The following is a 23,346-nucleotide window of genomic DNA, read 5'->3' as shown; positions in this document are numbered from 1 at the left end:
GCTGCTCTGCCAAGAAAAGTAGGCTCAAGCCGTACCTTTTATTTTATTTTCTCCCTCTTTTAAATGAATGAAGTTAGGCCCTGTAAAGGGCCTGTGGCCCAGTCCACCATGCCCTGGGGTAAGCACTCCCCCCCCAGCCTTGGGGCGGAACCTGAGCACCTGCTGGAGGCTGAGGTTTCTTTCCACTTTGAAATGCCCTTGCAGCTTCCCAGAAGTGAAAAGGAGGACAGCTGCTGCTGCCACCATCAGCTTTTTCCCCAAATAATGTGGCCTGGGAAGCTTTCTTTGCACATCCTGCTGATGAAAGCAGGGAGATGGGATCTACCTGGCCAGCAGGTGCGGGGAGGGCTAAGGAGAACGACAGTGACTGTGTGCTAAGAGTCTGCTGTGCTGGGGAGGCTGCTGCTTTCTTCCTCTTCACTCCCTAGTCTGGGATTTAAGTGAACACAGATGTGAGCTGACTTCATCACCTTCAAAGGCACTCACCTAGGCTCCATGTGGAGAGGGCAAGGTGTGACTCAGCCAGCCTTATCCAGTGCAAGCACTTTATAGGATTAGCTCCAAGAGCCCTATGGAGTAGGCACTTCTGTCACTGTTTTAGAGATGAGAAAATTGAGGTGCAAAGAAGTTAGCTGGTCTCAGCTCAGAGAGCCGGCAAGTGGATCGGAGATTTAAAGCCAGGAGCCTTAGCCCTAGGCTAGACTGCCATATAACAGACTAGGCCCCCACTCTCAGCTCTGGGTTGGGGGGCTGCAGTTACTGGGGTGCATCTCAGATAATACTGAGGACCAGCTCCTCTCTACCCATTGCCCAGATTCTGAGGACCTCTGAGGGAAGCGCCATATCTCAGCCACATTCATTTCCGTGTCCACACCCAGCCCCTGCTTGGTAAATAGTAGGTGCTTCGTGTTTATTTCTGGTTTATGACCTATTTCACTTTACCATCACTGATTGTAATAAAACATTGAGCAGAGGAAACAGTGGATGAAATTAATTCTGGAAGTGGTGAGGAGATCAATTGTGGAAGCTAGAATCGGGAATGGCTTTGTGAACTAGACCCAAACAGGCCTTGAGGGTTGGGTGGAGGGCGTGGGGAAGGGCTGTGCGCATGAGAGCTGGCAGCCAGAGACCCAGAGGAGGGAGCAGGGGTTTTGAAGCTGGGGGTCCACGATGGAATTCTGGCTGTGCTTTGCGACCATCCATGGGGAAGTCATTCCTCAGAGCCTCCGTGTCCTTTTCTGCTGTAACTATGAGCCTGGTAAGGCCATCACACGGAGGAAATGAGGGTCTATCCAGTGAGGGAGTTGACAACCGTGGACATTCTCTGAGGACTTCGGTGTGCCAGGCACTGTGCTTTATATCATGCCGTTCTGTGTATATGTTATGTAATATATGAACATTACACATGCATGAGGATGTTGTGGCTGTGCCTGGCATATGGATAGCACTCAGTACAGTGCGTGCCTTCCTCCCCAGAGTAACCTTGCTGAGTCAAGATTATACATCCAATAGGTCTCTTAATGCCTTTTGCAAATAGGTCTGGGCCATTTATAATACGCATGTGCCCTTGAAGGTAGACATTCGTGCTGCCTGCCTTCCCCACCGAAGCTGGCAGCTCCATTTCCATTTGCACAGTAACCCCTTCCTCTGTAGACTGCATGTGCGGGTCCTACATCCACGAGGACCTTTTTGCAATAGAACAAGAAAAGTTATGTACAAGTATATCCCCTGGTGCTTGACCACACACTGGTCCCTGTCCACAAGGACGGTGCCTGATGATGATGTCTGGGAGGGGAGGGGGAGGGTCTCTTCCACTCACTTTGCAGTATCCCCAGTGACCAGCTGGGAAACCTCTCTGTGTTAGGCCATTCTTGTGTTGCTATAAAGAAATACCTGAGACTAGGACATTTATTTTAAAAAGGGGTTTAGTGAGCTTACAGTTCGACAGGTTATACAGGCATGGTGCTAACATCGCTGGGCTTCGGGGAGGCCTCAGGGAGCTACTCGTGGCGGAAGGCAAAGTAGGAGCAGGCACGTCACATGGTGAAAGCAAGTGCAAGCAAGAGAGAGAGTGCGGGTGGTGCCACACACTTACCAACAACTCTGAGTAAGAGCTCACTCATCACCAGGCAGACAGCCCAAGCCATTCATAAGGGATCCACCCCCATGATCCAAACGCTTCCCACCAGGCCCCGCCTCCAACACTGGGAAGTACATTTCAACATGAGATTTGGGTGGAGACAAATATCCAAACTATATGACTACCTGAGTTTGCAGGGGCAAAAGGGCTTCCCCTGCCTGATTCAAGGGCAGAGTTTCCCAGTGCTGCTGCCAGGATTTCCAGGGGTGCAATTGCTGCCTCACCACTTCCCCCCCTCCCCCCACCAAATGGCTTCTTAGGGCCTTGCCCTCACCCGGCCACATACTCACGCTAGTCAGGAATTCATCCTGCCTCTGACCCTGGGCAAGAAAAGCAGCTGGATGGAATTGAAACCCTGGAGCAGATGTTAACTGAGTAGAGGTGACCTGGCTGTCTGAAGGTCATGCAGGGAGTGATGCTGGCACATCCATCTCAAGAGGGAGCTGCACAGGAGAGCTGAGGTCCCTGCGTTTCCCTCCCGGGGCCACTCCACCTCCCCTCGGCGGGTTCCACCCCGCCCCACCTTGTTCCATCATAGCCTCTTTCTCCAACTCGTTCAAGAGCTCTCTCTCAGCAGTGCCAACTTCCTGGGTGTGCGACCTGAGGCATCGCCTGGCCCTGCCCTCAGAAGGACCCCACTGCTGGTCTAATGCTCTGCTCTTTGTTGCTGTCTTGTAAATCCTAGTAATTGTTGGATGAAGGGCACTTCATAGTCATTTTGCCGTGAGCCCTGTTCACTCTGTAGTGGGTCCTGCTTGTAAGGTGGACTCAGGGCCGGGTGCCATGCAGGTACCCAGTAGGAGAGTTGGACTCTGATCAAGGGCTGGCATTGTGTTTGTCTTCCTTGCTTTGTAAGTTCCTTGAGGGTAGGTCTCCCCAAATCTTGGTTATGAACCTGCAAGAGCCTTACAGAGTGTTGTGCTTTCTGTGAGGTCTCCAGAAAGGCTTGTGATTGTCAGGGGGGGCAAGAGAGCAGTGTCTAGGAAGAAGAAAGGCTGTGGTCACTGAATGGCAGCGGAGTGCTGTGTGTGACATGTGGTCTCTGGAGGTGGGGCTGATCCCCTCCTCCCTCAGTTGCAAGATCTGTGTAGCTGTCAGGCTCTAGGCAAGACACTTGACACTTGAGTAGCCTCTTCACTCCTCCTCACCATCTCCCTGGGCAGGGCTCCAGGCCTGATGGTCAGCGTGGAGCTTCAGAGAAACTGTTGGCCTGGAACCCACCAGAACCTGGCTGGGAAAGAGGTCAAGCTGATCAGAGGCAAGACCAGGCCAGGCCTCTGTGTCTGTTAGGAAGCGCCACAGAAGGACAGGTACCCACCCTAGAAGCTGCAGCATGTCCTCCTGAGCCCTTTCCTCCCTCTGTCCCCTTCCCTTTCTGTCAGCCAGACAAACGGTCAAGGTTGATACCTGAGCACTGGGGAATTTTATCCACTGAAATAGGCCTCTCCCCCTGGAGGGCTAAACTATCTCAGACATGATCTGTTTGGAGTGAGAACTGAAGCTGCAAACACTGGCCTCTTCAGGCCAGACAGGCTTTCCTTGTCCTGGACGGCACATCAAGGCCACAGGTCCAGGGTTTGGATTTCCCCTGGGCCCAAGGCTGCGTGCTGACTGGCTTCTTTTGTACAGAGACCAGGGAAAAACAAAAGCTTTCTCCTTCCCAAAGCTTGGCAGCCACCATCCCCAAAGACACCAGGGCAGTGAGCTTACCTTTGCAAGGGCTTCGGATCCATTGGGTAGGAATGGCTCCTCATAGTAGCTGCAGGGAAGCCATTCTTGCAGAAGCTCCAGCATCTCCGGGCTAAGCATTCCCTGCTACGGAGAGGGTGGAATGCAGGGCCACGGCTGCACCCCTTCTCCTGGCTTGGGCTGTGGCTATAGGCAGGTCGGGATTAACATCCCAGCCCTGCACGCAGATACTGGTCTGCACCACAGGGTAGGTGTCTGAGTCTGAGCCTCAGTTTCCTGCTCCGTAGGATGGATGTAGAGATATAAAGGACCTTATCAGGTCCACTGACAAAGCAAGCATATGGAAGGTAAAGTATTGTATTCACGTTAAACAACGTCCTGAGACTGGTAACTGTGCTGTGACTACATAAGAAATGCCCTCTTCTTTAGGAAATGCATACCATCCTGTATGCAACTTACTCTCAAATGGAATTAAAATTCCTGCATGTAGATATAAGGGCTCAGGAGTCTGTGCTAATGGTAAGGCAAAAGTAACAAAGTGTTAACAGTAGGTGAATCCTGGTAAAGGATACTGCCCTTGCAACTTTTCTGTAAATTTGAAATGATTCTTAAGTAAGGAGTTAGAAACAGCAAACCTTCGAGGCTGGGCGTAGTGACTCAAGCCTGTAATCCCAGCACTTTGGGAGGCAGAGGCAGGTGGATCACCTGAGGTCGGGAGTTCGAGACCAGCCTGACCACCATGGAGAAACCCCATCTCTACTAAAAATACAAAATCTTAGCTGGGGGTGGTGGCACATGCCTGTAATTCAAGCATCTTGGGAGGCTGAAGCAGGAGAATCGCTTGAACCAGAGAGGCGGAGGTTGAAGTGAGCTGAGGTCATGCCATTGCACTCCAGTCTGGAACTGGAGTTTCAACAAGAGGAAAACTCCATCTCAAAAAAAAAGAAAAAAAAGAAACAGCAAATCTCCTTGCTGAGTTGCTATGGATGCTGATGGGAGGAGGCGCCCAACCTGGTGGGGAACAAGGACGAGAGTGTTAGTGACGCAGGGACTATGCTCCCCTCAGGCCTTTGTTTAGTTCTCTAAAGGAACATGCTGTTGCCCTAGGCATCCAGGGGTTAAAGAGGGCTCCTAGGTCATTATTCTGAACCCATTACCATGGAGAATTTGAGGAAGCCACATCCTCTCTTTTAAAGCCAGTTTGTCGAACAAGGCAGCATATTGGGAGAAGAAACTTTCAAAACAAATCCCATCGACTTTGTTGGGGGTGTTGGCACATCCCTGATATTGCGAGTGGTTTTGTGGCATTGCCAGCTCTGCACCTTGAAAACGGAGACCTGGTTCTTTCTGGTGTGAACAGGTGGTCATCAGTGGCCTCTGAGGCTTCTTACAAGGACTCAGTCAGATGGAGCATCTCGCTGCATCTCTTGCCCCTTGTAGACTGCTCTGGTCAGTTGCTTTTTGAAACAGTAGCAGTAGCAGCCACTGTAGGCAGCCGTGGATGCAGGGGAGACTCAATGACTAAGACTGGGAGGGTCCCTTCCTCAAGGGAAGGTCTTAGGAGGTGGGGCCAAAACGCCTGCCGCAAGAGCTCTGGTCCCATCAGCACCATACTTGTCTTGTTTTAGAGGACCGTGTTGAGCCAGCCAGACCTCTCTGGGGCTGCAGTGGGAAGGGAGCCGTTGTGCCCTGCACTCTGCCCTGTGGTGAGAGCAGCCCTAGGGGCTCACTGCTCCAAGGACCCAGCCAGTCAAGAGCCAGAGTGTGAGGAACGCCTCCGGCTGCCCTGTCAGCTCCCTGCCCTTCACTGACCTCTTGGTCTCCAAAGATGATCCCTAGAGCCCCCTCCCATATAGACTTGAGGCTGGCCCAGTGTCACCAGTAGAATGTGTGGGAAGGAACACTGTGAGTCCCCACACTAGGTTAGAAAAAGCCTTGCAGCTTCCACCTGAGTCTCTTGGAATGCTTGTGCTTGGGACACTTCCTCTTGGGACTCAGCTGCCATATTGTGACACGACCAGGCATCATGAAGAGCCATGGTGGATGCCCGGTCGGCAGCATGGCTGCCTGCCATGTGAGCAAGGAAGCATCTTGGGCCTCCAGCCTCATTGAGGCCTCCTCTGGCTTCATCCCCAACCACCATCTGACCACAGCGCCATGCAACCACCAGCAAGAGCCCAGCTGAGCCAGTCAGTCACCCCACGGAACCCCAAGGAAGGATGATTAAATTGTTGCTCAAAGCCACTAAGTTTGGGGACAGATTGTGGCTCAGCAGTAGGTACCTGGAACAGACTGTGTGGCCAGATAGCCTAAGTACGTGACTAGAACCAAGAAGATAGATCAGTTTCTCCTGTTTGGGTTCTGACTGCAACCCGGGTTGTTCATGCCAAACTCTCTGGCTTGCACAGGACCTGGGGGAGGACAGCAGGGGAAAGTGGCCCAGTGAGGGCCAACTCAAGAGGCTCGGGAGGCTGACGAGCACAGAAGCGGTGAGGGGCAGGTTGATGTGTGAGTACTTGCATTAATCTTAGGAGAACAAGACAGTCAGAACCTCTTCTTTTTCAATACAGTGAGCTCTCGGAGAGGTAGGGACTTTTCTTATTTATCTTCAGTTCCCCAAAGCCTAGCACTTGCCTGCCATGTTGAGTTCCTGTGCATCGGAATCATTGAATTAAGTGGCTGAGTCTCAGGGGGTGGGGAGGGGGTGGGGGGCAGTTGGACCCGCTTCCTAGTCCTGAGAAGTCTTTCAAGAGGCCTTCAGGGCAGGCTGGCCAGGTTCCCTGCTGTTAACTGTTAACTGCTGCCTTCCCTGTCTTCAGATGCCCAGGACAGGCTGGGGTCCCCCAGAGAGTGTGTGTGCCATGGCCCCTGGACTTGGGGAACACTAACCATTAACCCAGCAGGTGGTTGACACTCAAACAGTCATTGCTGCCCAAAACACCACCGGCAAAGACAGAGCAGAATTAAACGGAGCTGTCAGCCCTGTTCAGTGAGAGCAAGAGTAGGTGGGTTTGTTTAAAACACTCCCATTACAGTCAGTTAACCTTTATGTTCCCTAAATGAAAATTGTATAAACCTGAGATTTCCGCTGATCAGGTTGCCTAGGAACAGGCAGCAGGTTTTCATAAGACAATGCAGTAGATTGTCACCGATAGGGCCATTAGTAAGTGAGCTGGTTAGCAGTATTATTCCCCTTGCTGGTGTTGGCTTTGGGTAATTATCTGTCTGCCTGTGGGAGACACGCCCATCTTCCCAGGCTCAGGGCAGGTTCAAGCAAATGAAATTTCTCAATCTGCTCCTCTGGAGTTCTTGAAGCCGGATTTCACCTCCGGGCTTAGGAGACAACCCTAAAAGACCCAATGTGGGTGAGTTTGTTGTTTTTAATCACCTTTCCCCCCTACTGCTTGCAAATACAATATTCTAATAGACCTATCAGTGACAGTCTATTGCATTATCTTATGAAAACTTGCTGCTGGCTGGGCACAGCAGTTCATGCCTGTATTTTCAGCACTTTGGGAGGCTGAGGTGGGCAGATCACCTGAGGTCAGGAGTTTGAGACCAGCCTGACTAACATGGAGAAACCCCATCTCTGCTAAAAATACAAAAAAATTAGCTGGGCATGGTGGTGCATGCCTGTAATCCCAGCTACTCAGGAGGCTGAGGCAGGAGAATCACTTGAACCCAGGAGGCAGAGGTTGCAGTGAGCCAAGATTGCCCCATTGCACTCCAGCCTGGGCAACAAGAGCAAAACTGTCTCAAAAAAAAAAAAAAAAAAAATGAAAGAAAAGAAAAGGAAAAAAAGAAAACATGCTCCCTGTTTCTTAGCAGAAAGCTGGGAAAATAAATAGCAAAATGCACGATGAAAATTAAAAAACAAAGTCATTCTAAGACACTTTAATATGTCTTCAGCATTTTTCCCTATGTGATATACACACTTGCTTATTTTTCAAAAAGTTAGTGTCCTTTGCTTTTTTCCTTCTTGCAGTTAGAGTGACCAGTCGTCCTGCTTTGCCTGGGACCGAGTGTTTCCCAGTACCAGTGTGTAATTATTATCAACACACTTTTTCATAGCTGCATAGCATTCAATCAGTGTGGATAAACCAAACTCGGCCAACTCCCTATTCTTCAATATTTCAGGTGTTTCCTTTTGTAGAAGCATTCTAATTCCTTTAGGGCAGATTCCTAGAGGTAAGATTACTAGGTATATGTATAAATTTATGGCTTTTGATATAGTGTCAGGTTGCCCTCCAGAAAAATACATGCCAATTTCCACCCCTCCGCACCATACCCTTAGAAATTCCTACATCAAACAATGCTTTCATCACTGTCAATCTGTGGGCAAAAAATACGCTTCATCTTGGGGAATGTGTTCTTCATTAGCCGTCCGTGAATTGTCAACTCGTGTCTTTTACCTATGCCTCTTTTGGGATGCTCCTCTCTTTTAATCTCTAGAACTCTTTGTATTAAGCATATTAGCCATGAATATTGAACCATTTTGTCCATTTTTAAGGCATTTGTGGTTATGATTCTTGAAAGAGCAAGAGTAATACCTGTTATCTGGTGTCTTCAAAGAAAGGGGACTTATATCCTAGGCCATTAAAGCATCTACCTAACCTTGAGCACTAAAATATTTTTGGATTGAAGTGTTTGGGATGAGAGTATCTCCAAAATGGATAACCCTTAGAGGTCCCTTTTTATTTTTATTTTATTTATTTTTTAAGACAGAGTCTTGCTCTGTCACCCAGGCTGGAGTGCAGTGGCACGATCTCAGCTCACTACAACCTCTGCCTCCCAGGTTCAAGCCATTCTCCTGCCTCAGTTTCCCAAGTAGCTGAGATTACAGGAGTGTGCCACCATGCCTGGCTAATTTTTTTGTATTTTTAGTAGAGGCAGAGTTTTGCCATGATGACCAGGCCGCTCTCAAACTCCTGGGCTCAAGCAATCTGCCTGCCTCAGCCTCCCAAAGTGCTGGGATTACAGGCATGAGCTGAGTCACTGCATCCAGTCTAGAGGTCCCTTTTTAAACAATGTATCTTGCACACAATTTAACTTTTTTCTTGCTATCTCAGGCACACTGTGAACAATGGTAATTTTCAGTGTTACAGTGATACCTCAGCAGCTGTTGAACTATGTAGAGTTTTGGCTCCTAAAGCATATGGCCCAGACTGCTCTTTAAATAAGATACCTAATTCTTGTCCTTTCTCCATCACTATCAGGCTGTCATGCCATTTCTTTTGACTGTTAAAAGCATCCATGCCTTCCCCTGCAACATCCCATCTTCCTGAGCAGTGGGATTGATTACTAACTAACAATGCTTGTTAAATTTCTCCATAAACAAAAAGCAACTAAGTGCTAATAAGCACAGACCTAAGGCGCTCTGGTATAACAGTGAAGGAACTTCCACGGACCACAGTTTTACTTATTCACTGAGGTTTGTATTTTGCATAGTTCAGGTTATTAAATAAGTGACCTCTGAGTATACAAGCAGATTAGCATGAAGAAATTTTAGAGTCAGAAGGGAAACAGAAAGGGGAGATTAGCAAGCACTTGAAAATGTAGCTGCAGAATCAGAAACTAGTAATCCAGATGAACAGAATCAGTATTTAATCTTATTACCTCCCGCAGGAGTGTGGTAGTATAGGTTTTGTGGAAATGTGGCATTGCTGACCTAGAAATTCTAAAGATCTGGTTTGTAGTCCTGCACCTGTTGGGAAGGGCATTCATTCAGCATATTACACAGAATTTTTTTTTTCTTTTAGACAGGATCTCACTGTGCCACCTAGGCTGGAGTCCAGTGGTGTGATCATGGCTCACTGCAGCCTTGACCTCCCAGGCTCAGGTGATCCCCCTACCTCAGCCTTCCAGGTAGCTGGGACTATAGGTGTGCACCACCGCACTGCCTAGTTTTTTGTAGTTTTTTAGTAAAGACGGGTTTTACCATGTTCCCCAGGCTGGTCTCAAACTCCTGGGCTCAAGCTGATCCACCTGCCTCCACCTTCCAAAGTGCTGAGATTACGGACATGATCCCCTCTGCCCGGCCAACACAAGACTTCTGATTTCCTGTTTTCTCATCTGTGAACTGCAGCGAAGGCTAAGTGGCCCGTCTCTTTAATAAGAGTTAGAATCAGATACCCTGGCACGAAGAGTCACTGGTCTGAAAGAACATCAGGGGCATTTGTAAATGTGCAAAGGGCTGAAAAATCCTGAGGGATTATTATTATTGCTGTTATTATTATTCACGGACGCACCCAATAGCCATTGTCTGCCTCCTCATCTGTCATGCTTTCTGCACGCGAGTCAGCCTGAGCTGCACTGTGTGTATCTTCGGCTTTACGTCCTTGCCGCCCCTCCAGAACCCAATTTCATCCTTGTAGTTTTTTCCGAAGCAGGATTTGCACAAGTGGCGTGTTTTCTTAAGTATTTATTTTGCAGGCCATTTACTTGGCATGGCTATTTTTACAGTGGGTAAGGAGCAAGGCTAAAAATAACGTAGCTCGTAACCAGCTCGGTTCTGCATTTGACATTTACGTGGAATTCATTTGCATCTCATTTGTTCGACTTTCTGTTTAACAGGTAGAATGTAAGAAAGCTCAGCCGAAAGAAGTCATGTTCCCACCTGGGACAAGAGGCCGGGCCCGGGGACTGCCTTATACCATGGACGCGTTCATGCTTGGCATGGGGATGCTAGGTGAGTCTGGACAGGACCGCAAGTCACTGTGGACTGGGAGGGCTGTGGAGGTCTCTACTCTCGGTTGGGTCATCTACCAGTGGGGCGAATTGCTTCACCTGTCTAAGCCTCAGTTTCCCTTCCAAGACAGTTGTGATGATTATGTGTGTGCGCATGCACATGTGTATTTATAATCTTGTCCCATGCCTGGCTTATAGGATATGTTATACTATTATCTCTGTTTCCTCAAAAGAAGGAAAAGTCCCCTCTCTGCCTCAGCCCTCTTGTCTGAGTGGGAGTTCTTAAGATGTAAGGACTCCTGGCTGCCTTAACTTGTGTGGGCTAAGGCTACATTTTGTAAAACTTGGGAGAGGAGGGAAGTGGTAAGGTGGTAAGGGTGGGCGATAATCCTGTCTATTTAAATGATTAACATTTTTCTCTTGGGATATCAAAATTTGCATTTAAATGGATGTTTTAAATAGCCTGTTTTACTCTTTATTTGCAAAAAAAAAAAAAAATGATGAAAGACAAAGTGTGTTTGTTCTGACTAAAAATGATTTCTCCTGGCTTTTAGAGAAATTGAGTTGCATATTATGCCCCTTTCCTTAAAGGTATCTCTGTCCATCCTGCGTAGATAATTGAAAATCTTACTGCTTAAATGGCATGAAAGATGGAGAAAGCAGTGGAGATGCGTAATGTGTAGGTCGCAACAATAATTAGAAATTTGAAGGCGAGAGAACGGTATTTTAGTGCAAGTTATTGTGTGTCAGGAAAATACTAATTAAATTGGATAAATGGTAGTTAATGGTAAAATTCCATTCAGGCACATGAGCTGTCTAGTATTAATGGGTTTTCATTTGGTTTGTCTAAGAGTCCCACTTCTATATTGTTTGATAAGCCCTTTCTGTATTTTCAGATTTGCTGCTGTTTAAATCACTTCTGGCTTAATTTTAAATTTATAAAACTTTTTTGTGGTCTGACAAAGAATTGTATCTACTTGTCTGAGGAAATAACAAGGGCAGGTAAAGCTATTTTGAGGAACTTTATGAAATAGAAAAAGATGCCAGGAGAATATTAAAAATGGCCATGATGTTAATTCTCAAATGAATTTTTTAGGCTTAACAGAATTTAAAGTAAAATCCTATTATAATTTTTAAAAATTGGCCAGATGTTTCTAAAACTTACCCATGGAAGAAGAAACAGGTGCGAATAAATGAGAAAATGTCTTTAAAAAGATAAATGAGAAAAGACCAACTGTCAGAATGTAACACAAAGCTACAGTAACTAAAACAGTATGGTATATGGGAATGTACCAGTTGATAGAAAAAGGTAGAGTCTAAACTAAATATATCTATATTTAAGAGTGTGATTTTAAAAATCAGTGATAATTATTTCCTGGTTGACTACAAGATAATTACTTAAGTCTTCCTTTAACAAATAATTTTACTTGGTGTTTATGCTTTGTATCAAAAGAAACTTCAAGTAGGTAGTTTTAAATGGTGAAATCAAACCTGAAAGATGGAGAGTTGAGCTGGTTGCAGTGGTGCCCCAACTTAGCCTGTAATCCCAGTGACTCAGGAGACTGAAGCAGGAGGATTGCTTGAGGCCAGGAGTTTATGAGCCAGCCTAGGCCACATAGTGAGATCCCATCTCTACAAAAAATAATAAATATTAGGCTGGGTATGGTGGCTCACACCTGTAATCCCAGCACTTTGGGAGGCTGAGGCAGGTGGATCACCTGAGGTCAGGAGTTCAAGACCAGCCTGGGCAACATGGTTGAAACCCAGTCTCTACTAAAAGTTCAAAAATCAGCTGGGTGCTGCAGCACATTCCCATAATCCCAGCCACTTGGGAGGCTGAGGCAGGAGAATTGCTTGAACCTGGGAGGCAGAGGTTGCAGTGAACCAAGATCATGGCACTGCACTGCAGCCTGGGCAACAGAGTGAGATTCCATCTCACAAAAATAATATAATAATAATAAGCATTAGTGGGGCATGGTGGCACACACCTGCAGCCCCAGCTACTCACGAGGCTGATGCAGGAGGAAAGCTTGAGCCCAGGAACTCTGGGCTTTGCAGGTTGGGTATTCCCACTAAATTCGGCATCAGTATGGTGACCTCCTGGGAGTGGCAGAACATCAAGTTGCCTAAGGAGAGGTACACAGGACCAGGATGGAAATGAAGCGGCATAAAATTCCATGCTGATTATAGTGGGATCATGCCTGTGAGGACCCACTGCACTACAGCCGGGGCAGCAGAGTGAGACCTGTTTCTGAAAAAATATAAAATAAGGAAGAGTTGGGGGCCAGGCATGGTGGCTCATGCCTGTAATCCTAGCACTTTGTGAGGCCGAGGCAGGAGCATTGCCCTTGCCCAGGAGTTTGAGTTTTCATTTGGTTTGTCTAAGACCCCACTTCTATATTGTTTGATAAGCCCTTTCTAGGTTTTCAGATTTGCTGCTGTTTAAGTCACTTCAGAGCAACATGATGAGACCCTATCGCTTTAAAAAGAAAAAAAAGCAAAATAAAAATTAAATAAGAAAGAGTTGAGCCTATTATCACCGCCTACTGGGTTTTAGAGTCTTGAATTTGAAATGAGCACAAAGGCCCTACGGTATAAAATGGAAGACCTTTAGGATCCGGATCTTCAGGAAATTTCCCACCTTTCTGAGTCTAACTTGGTACCCTTTGCATGCTAGGAAGAAGGAACTGGTTTTCATCTGGGAGAAGCAGAGGTGTGGAGCAGAGCCAGCTCAGCCCCTGTCGGTTGACAGAGAGCAAAGTGTGCTCAGCCTCCCAGACTCATACAAAGGCTCAGGCCCACATCTCCATAATCAAGCAAGCTTGGATCCCTGAACAGAAGGGTGCCTAATGTTTTATCATGAGAACCCAGGTAGGGAGCTGGGGCAGGAGGCATGGGTCAAGAGCACCTGCTGCGTGCCCGGCCTGGGACTAGCCTTGGGACACCGTGCTTCACAAGGAGATACGGTTCCTGCCCTCAGCGAGCTTGTGGTTTATACAGAGAGCCCCACACATAACAGCGAATTGCACAGACATGGAGTCTGGGGGTGGTTGGAGAGCACGTCGTGGGGCGTGGAAGCCAGTCTGAGGAATCAGTGAAGTGGCATTTCAGCAGAGATGAGAAGGATGAGTAAGCCAGGCGCCTTCCATTCGGAAGAAATGGCCTTGGAACTCGAGGACCCTACTGTGGGACCTTAAGAGCCAACTGGCCTGGCCACGTATGTGTGGGAAGGTGGGGAGAGGCGGGCCGAGGGGCTCCAGGGTTGGTTTTGCCTGCAGCTGGCGGGCAGACCCGAGTGGCCCCTTCCTGAGGGCACCTCCTGAGGTGGTAGGAGACAGGTCCCTGTGCTTGTCTGGACACCATCTGAAGGGCGCCTGCTCACGGGGGGATGGAGGTATGATGCCTGCCAGAAGCGTATTCATCTGCCCAGCTCTTCCCCCATCTACTCACACTTGAGGTTATGACTTCCCCAAGCCACAGTCAAGAAGGAGCTGTTATGGAAAGATATTGTTGCAGTTAAGAGCCTATTGTTCTTGAGTCATGACCTTCCCAGCCCCACCCTGCTGCTGAAGGCCTTTGCCTTTGCCTGCTGTGGTTGTGCCTAACCCTAGGCCCTGTCACCCCCAGGTCACAGAGGCACTAGTGCTCTTCTAACCAAGTAGAGAACCTTTGGATGGAATGGATGGAGGCAGCCCTAGCCAGAGCAGGCTTCCACCAAGGGAGGCTGTGTGGTCCAGAGGCAAGAGCTTGGGACTTTGAAATCAGCAGACCTGGACTCTTCACCCTATCAGCTGTGTGACTTGGGGCAAATGGGTTAGCCTCTCTGTTCTTTATCCCACCCATGGGGTAATAATCTTACTTCATGGGGTTATTGGAGGATAAATGAAACTGTATCTTTCCTGGCAAATACCTTATTTAGTCTAATCTGAGATGCCATGGCTAGTAAGATGGATGTTTATGTATTCTTCAGAAAGAAAAAATATGCTGTTAAACTGCATAATGCTTTCTTATCACATTGGCTGCAAGATAGATCCCCCTTTCAGAGAAATTAAAGTGTGGAGAAGATGTGTGTCTTCAAATCAACAAGGTCTCATGGTGTGTTCGCAAGCTGGGAGTTGTTATTAACAAGGCACTAGAAAGCCCTACCACTTGGAGCTACCACCGGGGCTGAGAACCTAGCTAGACCCACAGATGTGGCCTGCACTGTGGCAGCTGCAGCCTCTTCCTCCTTGTGGACTCCCAGCCCAAGGAGTTTGGATTATTCTTAAATAGCCACCTGCTGACAAAGATCTGTGTGCTGGATTCCAGGCATCAGCAACCCTGGGCCCTCCTGAATTTCCCAGTGACTGTGGTGAGGCCATCCATATGCACTGAGCCGTATATCCTAAGAGATCCCAAAATGTGTCCCCCAGCCAGGAACCAGCTCAGCTAGAGGTCCAGGCAGAAAGGATGAATCAGATACAATGTCACATGAATGAGCTCCCAGTCTCATACCCTAGGAGCCCGGTTGCCTCCCCAGCCAGCACAGAGCCTCCTTTTGAACCTTCTGTAATGCACCCACCGGGAACTCCCTGCACTGCCCTCCATTCTGCCCACTGGCACAGCTTGTCACCCTGGGTCTATGGACTCTTTAAGTGAGGAGACTGCCATTTGTTGTGCTATGATGGAAGCCCTTGACTCTGTCATCAAAGACTGTTTCTCTTTCTTCTTGCTTCTTCCTTCTAAAGTGGTAGTGTGGCATTAGGCAGAGCTGAATCTTTTGATGGGATGGCCTGACATAACCCCATCACTCACATGGGTCACCAGCTCCACTCTATGCCTGCATATTAGTCCTCGAAGCACTGCCATCCTCACCAATAGCAATTTGGCTGATGAACTTGACTCATGCAGAAAAACATTTTCTTCAAGTTAACTAATCAGTGGAATTAAATGAGGTTTAAGGGATTTAAACTTTTATTATTGAAAGAGTGGAAAAGTAAATAGCCCTTCTAGGGATTTTTTTAGTAGCAAGACTATAAACCATTAAAATTCATTCATTAGCCGGGCGTGGTGGCTCACGCCTGTAATCCAAGCACTTTGGAGGCCAAGGCAGGCAGATCACCTGAGGTCGGGAGTTCAAGACCAGCCTGACCAACATGGTGAAACCCCGTCTTTAAAAAAAAAAAAAGAAGAAGAAGAAAAGAAAAGTAAATTCATTCATTCAACACATACATATTAAATGAGTACCTACTAAGTGCCAGGCACTGTTCTAGGTGCTGAAAATTCAACAGAAAACAAAATCTCTGATTTCAGGGAGCTGACATTGTAGTGAGGGGCCTGAGACAAGCAGCACTCTGGTCTACAGATGACTTGGACACTGTGGAACTAATCTTTAAATATCCTTTACGATTTTCTCCCTACTCTGGGTGGTCTTTTCAGAAGGAGGCTAATAAACGTATAGTTGCACAGTTATTCTGTCTCGATCTCTGTTGATATGGCTGCAGACATCCTTGGGGAAGACCTACACCTGTTCTGGTTTTAGGTTTTATAGCATTTGACAGAATCACAGAATAATTGACTGGATGGGAACTCCTTAAAAGGAATGCAGAAGAGAAGAGGAGGGGTTATCCTTAGGCCAGGTCTCCCACCTTCGAGCCAGACAAACAAAGCAGAGTCACCTGAGACCCTTAGAAAAGGTCTTTTGCAGGCCAGTGCAGTGGCTCCTGCCTATAATCCGAGCACTTGGGGAGGCTGAGGTGGGCAGATCAACTGAGGTCAGGAGTTTGAGACCAACCTGGCCAAAATAGTGAAATCCAATCTCTACTAAAAATACAAAAATTATCCAGGCATGGTGTCACACACCTGTCATCCGAGCTACTCAGGAGGCTGAGACAGGAGAATGTCTTGAACCTAGGAGGCAGAGGTTGCAGTGATCCTGCCACTACACTCCAGCCTGGGTGACAGAGCAAGACTCCATCTCAAAAACAAAAAAACAGAAAAGGTCTCTCAGACTTTGTGGCACTGCCTCGCAGCCCCTCGGACTTTGTGGCTCTGCCTCACAGCACCAAGAGATGCCCACAGTGATCCAGCTAAATGTGACAGAATCTCTTTCATTTTTCTTAATGAAGGTGAACTTAATAAAAGCAAACACATGGCCGGGCCCGGTGGCTCACGCCTGTAATCCCAGCCCTTTGGGAGGCCAAGGCAGGCAGATCACCTGAGGCCAGGAGTTTGAGACCAGCCTAACCAACATGGAGAAATCCCGTCTCTACTAAAAACACAAAGTTAGCCGGGCGTGGTGGTGCATGCCTGTAATCCCAGCTACCTGGGAGGCTGAGACAGGAGAATCGCTTGAACCCAGGGGCAGAGGTTGTGATGAACAGATCGCACCATGGCATTCTAGCCTGGGCAAAAAGAGCGAAACTTTGACTCAACAACAACAAAAAAAAGCAAACACATGATGATTGTTGATGTGTTTGATTTCTCTGAGCCTTCTCTGCCCTCAACCACATAATCCCACTGCCTTTAACTCTCCTGGTCTCATTGGGTACATGCTGTTTATTTAACGTGCTGATAGGTGTGTTAGAGAAATAGCGCATTGCTGAGCCCTTAAGCAAAAGCTTCCCCCTGGCAGGCCCAGAAATGGAGAGACACTGATGATCAGCCAAAGCTTGTTAGCCAAAAGCATTCTGAGGCAGAGTTGTACCGAGAAGCCGCTGTGAAATCCTGAATCAGTGTTCCCTGACATTAAGCCCCTCTGAAATGCAGGCAAAAAATAAACAAAGGATCATTGAGGGACTAGGAAGCTATAATCTGCTGGTGTTCACTAACAGATCAAAAGATTGGAGATTGGCTGGAACTTAAAACCGCACATAGACTCAATGTCAACTGAGATCTGGCTTTCCCAAAAATACCTGTTTAGGTTATTCTCCAGGAAGTGTTCCTTTGTTTAGCCACTTCCTGGTGGACAGAGGAAACCCGGAATTCAGCTCTTAATTGTCCCTCTAAAGCAGAGCGGTCCAATAGAACTTCCTGTGAGCGAGGGAAGGTCCTGTCTGCTGTGGTAGCCACGAGCCACCTGTGCACGGCACCTGCTGAGCACTTGAGTTGTGGCTTTTGCGACTGAGGAACTGAAGCTTTCATTTTAGATACTTTTAATTAAATATAATTTAAATTGGACAGCACAGGTCTGGAGACGCCCCTGCAACTCCATGCAATTGTGGGGCAAAGCGTCTTTGTAGACTGGCCTTCACACCCTTGCCTAGGAAGGACTCTTGGCACTTGGTGTTTAGTCTGTTTGCAGACCTCACGGAGCCGACGCGGTGCCCCAGGCAGTGCTGTAAACATCACGCAGCAAATGTGTCACACTCTGGCAGTTCCCTGGATAAACAGCCCTGTCTCTTGTCTCTTTCACGTCTGGGGCCTGGTGGGAGCCATTTTCCATGACTCTGAGTAGCTGAGCAACAGAGCCCAGGAGGGGATGAGTCATGGACCCATCTAGAAGGGAAACATCTCTAGGGTTGTAGGAAAGATCTAGAACCAGAACCACAGTTTTGAGAACTTTGTCAGCATCCTTGAAATGGGGCCTCGAAATGAGCTCACTGGCAAATCCAAATTCTATTGTTGATTTCTGTATCTTGCTTCTACAATGGAAAACCGATCCACAAGAGAGGTAGTCACCCTGGCAGAAGGCTTGGGTGTTTTTTTTGTTTTGTTTTGTTTTGTTTTTGACTTTAGTGACAAGAGATAATTACTGTGGGATTGATCAGGCATCTAGAGTATTGGAGCAAATAAATTGTGCAGTGGCCAGTGTGGGACGGGCCCAGCTGCTAATGGAAGTGGTGGCTGGGTCATCCCACCGTAATGTGGCTTGATGGAGCGTCTGCACGGGTCTGCTGTAATGTGCGATTGATATGCAGCCAGCCAATTTCCCCCGCGTGGCTGGGGCTGTGAACCATTCGAGCAGAGCTGGGCTGCACAGCAGTAAATGAAGAGGAAAATTGAAGTAATGTTGTATTATAAATTTATGATTTCATCTGCCTGACCTAGAGGATGTTCGGCGATGGGGGTGGAGATAAGATTCCCCCGCTCTGGCACATGCTGAATTTTCATCTTTGTGGTTTGGGAGACCGTAGTATTGATGTGTCCAGGAAGAGTGGGGTGAGACCCAAACCTGGGGTGAACTTGACCACGCTCTTCATCTTTCTTGTTGAAGCCTTGTTGGGGTGCCGGGAAGAGAGCAGATCTAATTGCATTGTATTGGTGGCCTCGGTGCAGGGAGAGACTGGCTGTTCCACCACTTCCCACCCTCCCTGAGGGAAAGTGACACATGGGCTTATGCTTTTGCTGTCAGATTAACACTAAAATATTTAAGACCCCCAGCTCTGAGGTTGAAGCAAAGGAGCCATTTTCATCAGGAAAGCCCCCAGGCAGCCATGACTTGGCTGTTTGCATATAATCTGTTTATCAATATTGTTGAAATAAGGGTATAAGAAATCTAGTACAAAATCCGATTTGATAGCAGGTGATTAATGGGAGGAGAACTGAACTCCCCAGCCATGAAATAAATACAAAGGAAGGAGCCAGTATGCATGTGTCCACTTAAGTATCCGCACCCTGGCCTTTGCCATTCTTCCTCCCTTCTTTCCCCTTCGGGTTCCTGAGCTCAACATCCCACTGGCTCCTGCACGCACAGCTCGCAGGCAGTGCACAGCTGCTGGGTCCTTCTGCCTCGCTTGGGCAGACTTCTGCCTGTGAGTCACCAAGCGCTGGGAAATAAGCGCACGGGAAGGACCAGGTGGCAAGATCCTGTGGAAGTAGGTTCAGTTCTATAGGCCAGTGAGTGAGCAGTGACCGCACATTTGGGAAGGCTCTGGCGGAAGCAAGGGAGTGGAGCCACAGCTGGTCTCATTTGAGAATTTGGGCATATCACTATTGCAAAGGACCTGCAAGGCTTTCTATAGGTGACAAGACTTGGGCTCCAGGAGAAAAAGGAAGACACCTGTCTTTTTTTTTTTTTTTTTTTTTTTTTTTTTTTTTGAGATGGAGTCTCGCTCTGTCACCAGGCTTGAGTGCGGTGGTGTAATCTCGGCTTACTGCAACCTCCGCCTCCCGGGTTCAAGCGATTCCCCTGCCTCAGCCTCCCAAGTAGCTGGGACTACGGGGTACGCCACCATGCCCGGCTAATTTTTTGTATTTTAGTGGAGTCGAGGTTTCACCATGGTCAGGATGGTCTCGATCTTCTGACCTCGTGATCCACCACCTCGGCCTCCCAAGTGTTGGGATTACAGGTGTGAGCCACCGCGCCCAGCCAGGAAGACTCCTATCTTAAGTCAGGTTGCTGTCACAGAATACCATAGACGAGTGGCTTACAAACAACAAGCATTTATTTCTTACAGTTCTGGAGGCTGGGAAGTAAAGATCAAGGTGCTGGCTGATTCCATGTGTGGTAAGGGAAGGGCCCACTTCCTCATAGCTGGCACCTTCTAACTGTGTCCCCACGTGTTGGAAGGGGAGAGGGTCTCTCTGTGGCCTCTTCGTTAAGGGCATATTCATGAGGGCTCCACCTCATGACCTCATCACACCCCAAAGGCCCCACCTCCTAAGGTCATCACCTTGTGGGTTAGGATTTCAACACAGGAATTTAGAGGAACACAAACATCAAATCATAACAACCCCCCAGGGCATGGTCCTGGGCCAGAGGCAGGACTGGAAGCCAGGTCTCCTGACTGCAGACCTGAGTTTCTGCTCTAGGTCTGATGGCAGATCCACGGACACCAGACAGAGGCTACAGCACGAGCATCCACCAGGAAGTGAGGGACGGTGGGGCCCAGCTCCAGGACACAAAAGCTCTGAGTAGGCAGGAGCATGACGAGCAAGCTATGACTCCTGATGCCGAGTGCAGGCAAGGGGGGATTTAGTAAGTGACCCTCTTCCGTTGGCCCTCATTTTGCAGGGTCAGAAAGTGGTCAGTGTGATGTGTGAGAAGCCTCTGAGCCGGTGGGTGATGAGACCACAGAGCTGTGTGCAGGGATGTTTTTAAAGGGGTTGTGTAGAAGGGCAGAGAGACATGTGGAAAGTGTCACTGTGTGCAGGGATGTTTTTAAAGGGGTTGTGTAGAAGGGCAGAGACATATGTGGAAAGTGTCGCCGTCCTTGCTGGAGAGCCTGGAGGCTGTCGTAAGTCCACCCATCAAAGTAATTGTTTGCCAGTGTTCTGCTAACAAGCCACCGAAACAACCCTGGCTGCTATAAGCAGCAAAGGAGATTATCAGAAGGAGCTTGGGCAGTGCTGGAGAATCGACAGGATGGCTGGAAGACAGGACTCAGAAACCAGGCAGGAACTGGGGGAGCTGGGCGGTCAGAGCCCTAGCCCTAGCCAAGGGGACAACCCAGGAATGACCTGGTCAGGGGGCCACTGTTGCCAACACCGGATGCTGGGTTCTGCTGCTGACACCAGAATGAATTCTGAACTAGTCAGTCCTCCTCTGCCTTTCCAGTGCCAAAGGCAGATCCCAAGGAGGGCTGCCACCTAGGCTGCAACCCCAGGAAGAGGAGGAGGGAGGCCTTCTCAGCTTCTGTGATGGAGGGGGTGCCCTCTGCAAGACTCACACACAGGGAGAGGCTCGGGCTGGGCAGCCAAAAAAATGACCCCAGACATCGACCTCTAGCGTCAAAGCAAAAGTCATGCTCTTGGTGGTTATTGGGTGGCCATGGTAGCATCTTAAGAGCATGAATGTGCTGTCGTTACAAATACATACTGAGTGGAAGGAGGCAGAGTGAGCCTGACCCATGTGGCCTTCACTGTAGCCTGAATCAGGCAGGGATGTGAAGAACAAAGTGGGCCGAGCAGCCGCAATGACTCCCTGAGAGCTGAATGACAGCCCACATCACTGGGGGCTAGTGACAGATCTGAGATGGTCACACCAGCTCCTGGACTTGCCAGCTGAGTTTCCTATGAGCCCAGTGGCCAATCCAGTGGCAATTTCCACAAGTGTCTTCCAGTGAACCTCTTACCCGCTAGGTTATCTGCTGGAGACAAGGGTCTGAAAACAATACATCTGCCGTGAAATGCCCATCGAGTCCCGCAGCACGGGGCTCCTGACTTTCAGCTACACTTTGTGGTATGACACCCAGCCTCTAACCCTTCTCCAAAGATCCTGGCATCTCCCATGCGATGTAGGCCATAGCTCACCAGGCCCAGCATTTTCCAGAGACCCAGCGTGAGCCCTGAGTTTGGCCACTAAACTGTGACTCCTGAGATCCCATGATCTGTCTGGTACTGGCCCTGTTGTCCACTGCCTCAGGAGGAGGCATCACAAGGACTTTAATCTCCTACTGTCAATAGCATTAAGGTAAAGTACATGCAGGGTAAGCTCTCCAAATGTCAGAGCCCAGCGCAAGCCTTGTGTTTGGTGCCGACGCATGGCATTTACTCTGAAGGTTCAGGAAAATACATGGGCTTTGCGGGGTCTGGCCGCCCAAATGTGGGTTAATTAGCAACAGCTGACAGCGGCGCCCCCAGCCACAGGGGAGAGGTGACCCAGGTCCTGATAAAAGTCCTCATGGGAGACAAATTATTTTGTGAAGGAAAATAACTCAGGCTCTTCCCCAGTGCCACCCTCCATGAGATTTACCCCAGACCTGAGGCGGCCGTACTAACAGGACTCTGATCTTTCTCTTTGTGTTCAAGGATACCCCAACTTCGTGGCAACCTATGGCCGCGGCTACCCCGGATTTGCTCCTAGCTATGGCTATCAGTTCCCAGGTAAGTGGCTCACTCTGCCAGGGCTTTGGAAGCGTAAGAGGTGGGCTGCATTTGGCGGGAGGTGAGAGAATCCCTAAAGAGAATGCATTTCATACATGCATTCATTTGAAAATGACTTATATGTGATGAATTTCAAATCCACTGAAGTTCAAGGCCAGGATGCAGCTCAGAGTTTCTGATTAACGCAAGTATAATATTTCCCTGGTGCTGGGTATTTAAGAGTGGCAGCTTTGAAAAGAAAAGCAGGAGAATTGAAGCAGGAGGCCTCCCTCTGCTCACCTCCTTTTTCTGAAGCCTCTTCCTGCTTTTTTCTCACTGGGGACTGAACTCTAGGCACAGGGCTTTATTTTACCCTCTACCCCCCTTGCCTGCCTCCCTGCGCCCCGTGTCCACCTGCACGATGTCTGATGTCTCCTCACCCTTCCTTCCTTTCCTCCATTTCTCCTCCAGCTTGGTCCCAACTGCTGTGGCTTCAGTTTCCTTCTGGGGTGTGTTGATATTGTGCTGTGGGGGTTTGGGGCTGCCTTCCATCCTGGGTGGGCTGTTTAGATTCTCCTTTCCCTCTGCATGGGTATCAAAACTCAAGGCAGAGCCCACGGTGATGCCCGCCACATGCTGGGGCTACTCCAGCTCCAGATAGCTGCCAGGCCTGGGATCCTGCCTGGGATCCCTCCTGGGAGAAACAGTAAGGGGATGCATGGTCTTGTAGGGATGGGGGAGGGACAATGAAGGAAGCAGTGTTTCACAGGGCGTGCTTTTCCCCAGCCTTTCTCAAACCTAGAGTACAGAGAAAAATAGATTGGGATGTTTGGGGGTATCCATGTGCAAAGGACAGCCGGGGTTCCAGAGGAGGTGTTAGGGGCAGTCTTGTCCTCTGTGGGTTGTCTGCTGAGGCAGTTGGCTCATGGGGAGCTGGGCTGCAGGCGGAGTTTCACCCCTGCTTGGTTGTCATGCCTAGGCCTGGAGGCCTGCGAGTGTCAGGTCTGAGATGAATTAAGAAGCAAAGGAAGCGAAGACGTGTCGCTGGAGGATGGCACTCTGACGCTGACAGGCGGGCACAGTGAGGGTTTGGCCTGGTCTTTGTC

The 23,346-nt window shown here is 48.7% G+C and overlaps 1 protein-coding gene across 19 annotated transcripts in view; it reads left to right on the top strand.

Annotated features, from left to right (window-relative positions):
• MSI2 (musashi RNA binding protein 2) overlaps nt 1-23,346 on the top strand; it is a 431,033-nt gene that overhangs the window by 351,995 nt on the left and 55,692 nt on the right. For all 19 annotated transcript variants that reach the window (XR_013535850.1, XR_013535849.1, XM_035303297.3 and 16 more), the window contains 2 exons: nt 10,403-10,517; nt 22,187-22,261. Coding sequence is in view for 17 of the 19 variants with exons in the window: in XM_035303297.3 (XP_035159188.1) it covers nt 10,403-10,517; nt 22,187-22,261 (190 nt within the window). In the remaining 2 variants the exon portion in view is untranslated. The remainder of the gene's footprint in view (nt 1-10,402; nt 10,518-22,186; nt 22,262-23,346) is intronic.

This window comes from Callithrix jacchus, chromosome 5, assembly GCF_049354715.1.
Source record: "Callithrix jacchus isolate 240 chromosome 5, calJac240_pri, whole genome shotgun sequence".
Classification (NCBI taxonomy): domain Eukaryota; kingdom Metazoa; phylum Chordata; class Mammalia; order Primates; family Cebidae; genus Callithrix; species Callithrix jacchus.
The sequence above is the reverse complement of the archived record's forward strand: the minus strand, read 5'-3'. Positions and strand labels throughout refer to the sequence as shown.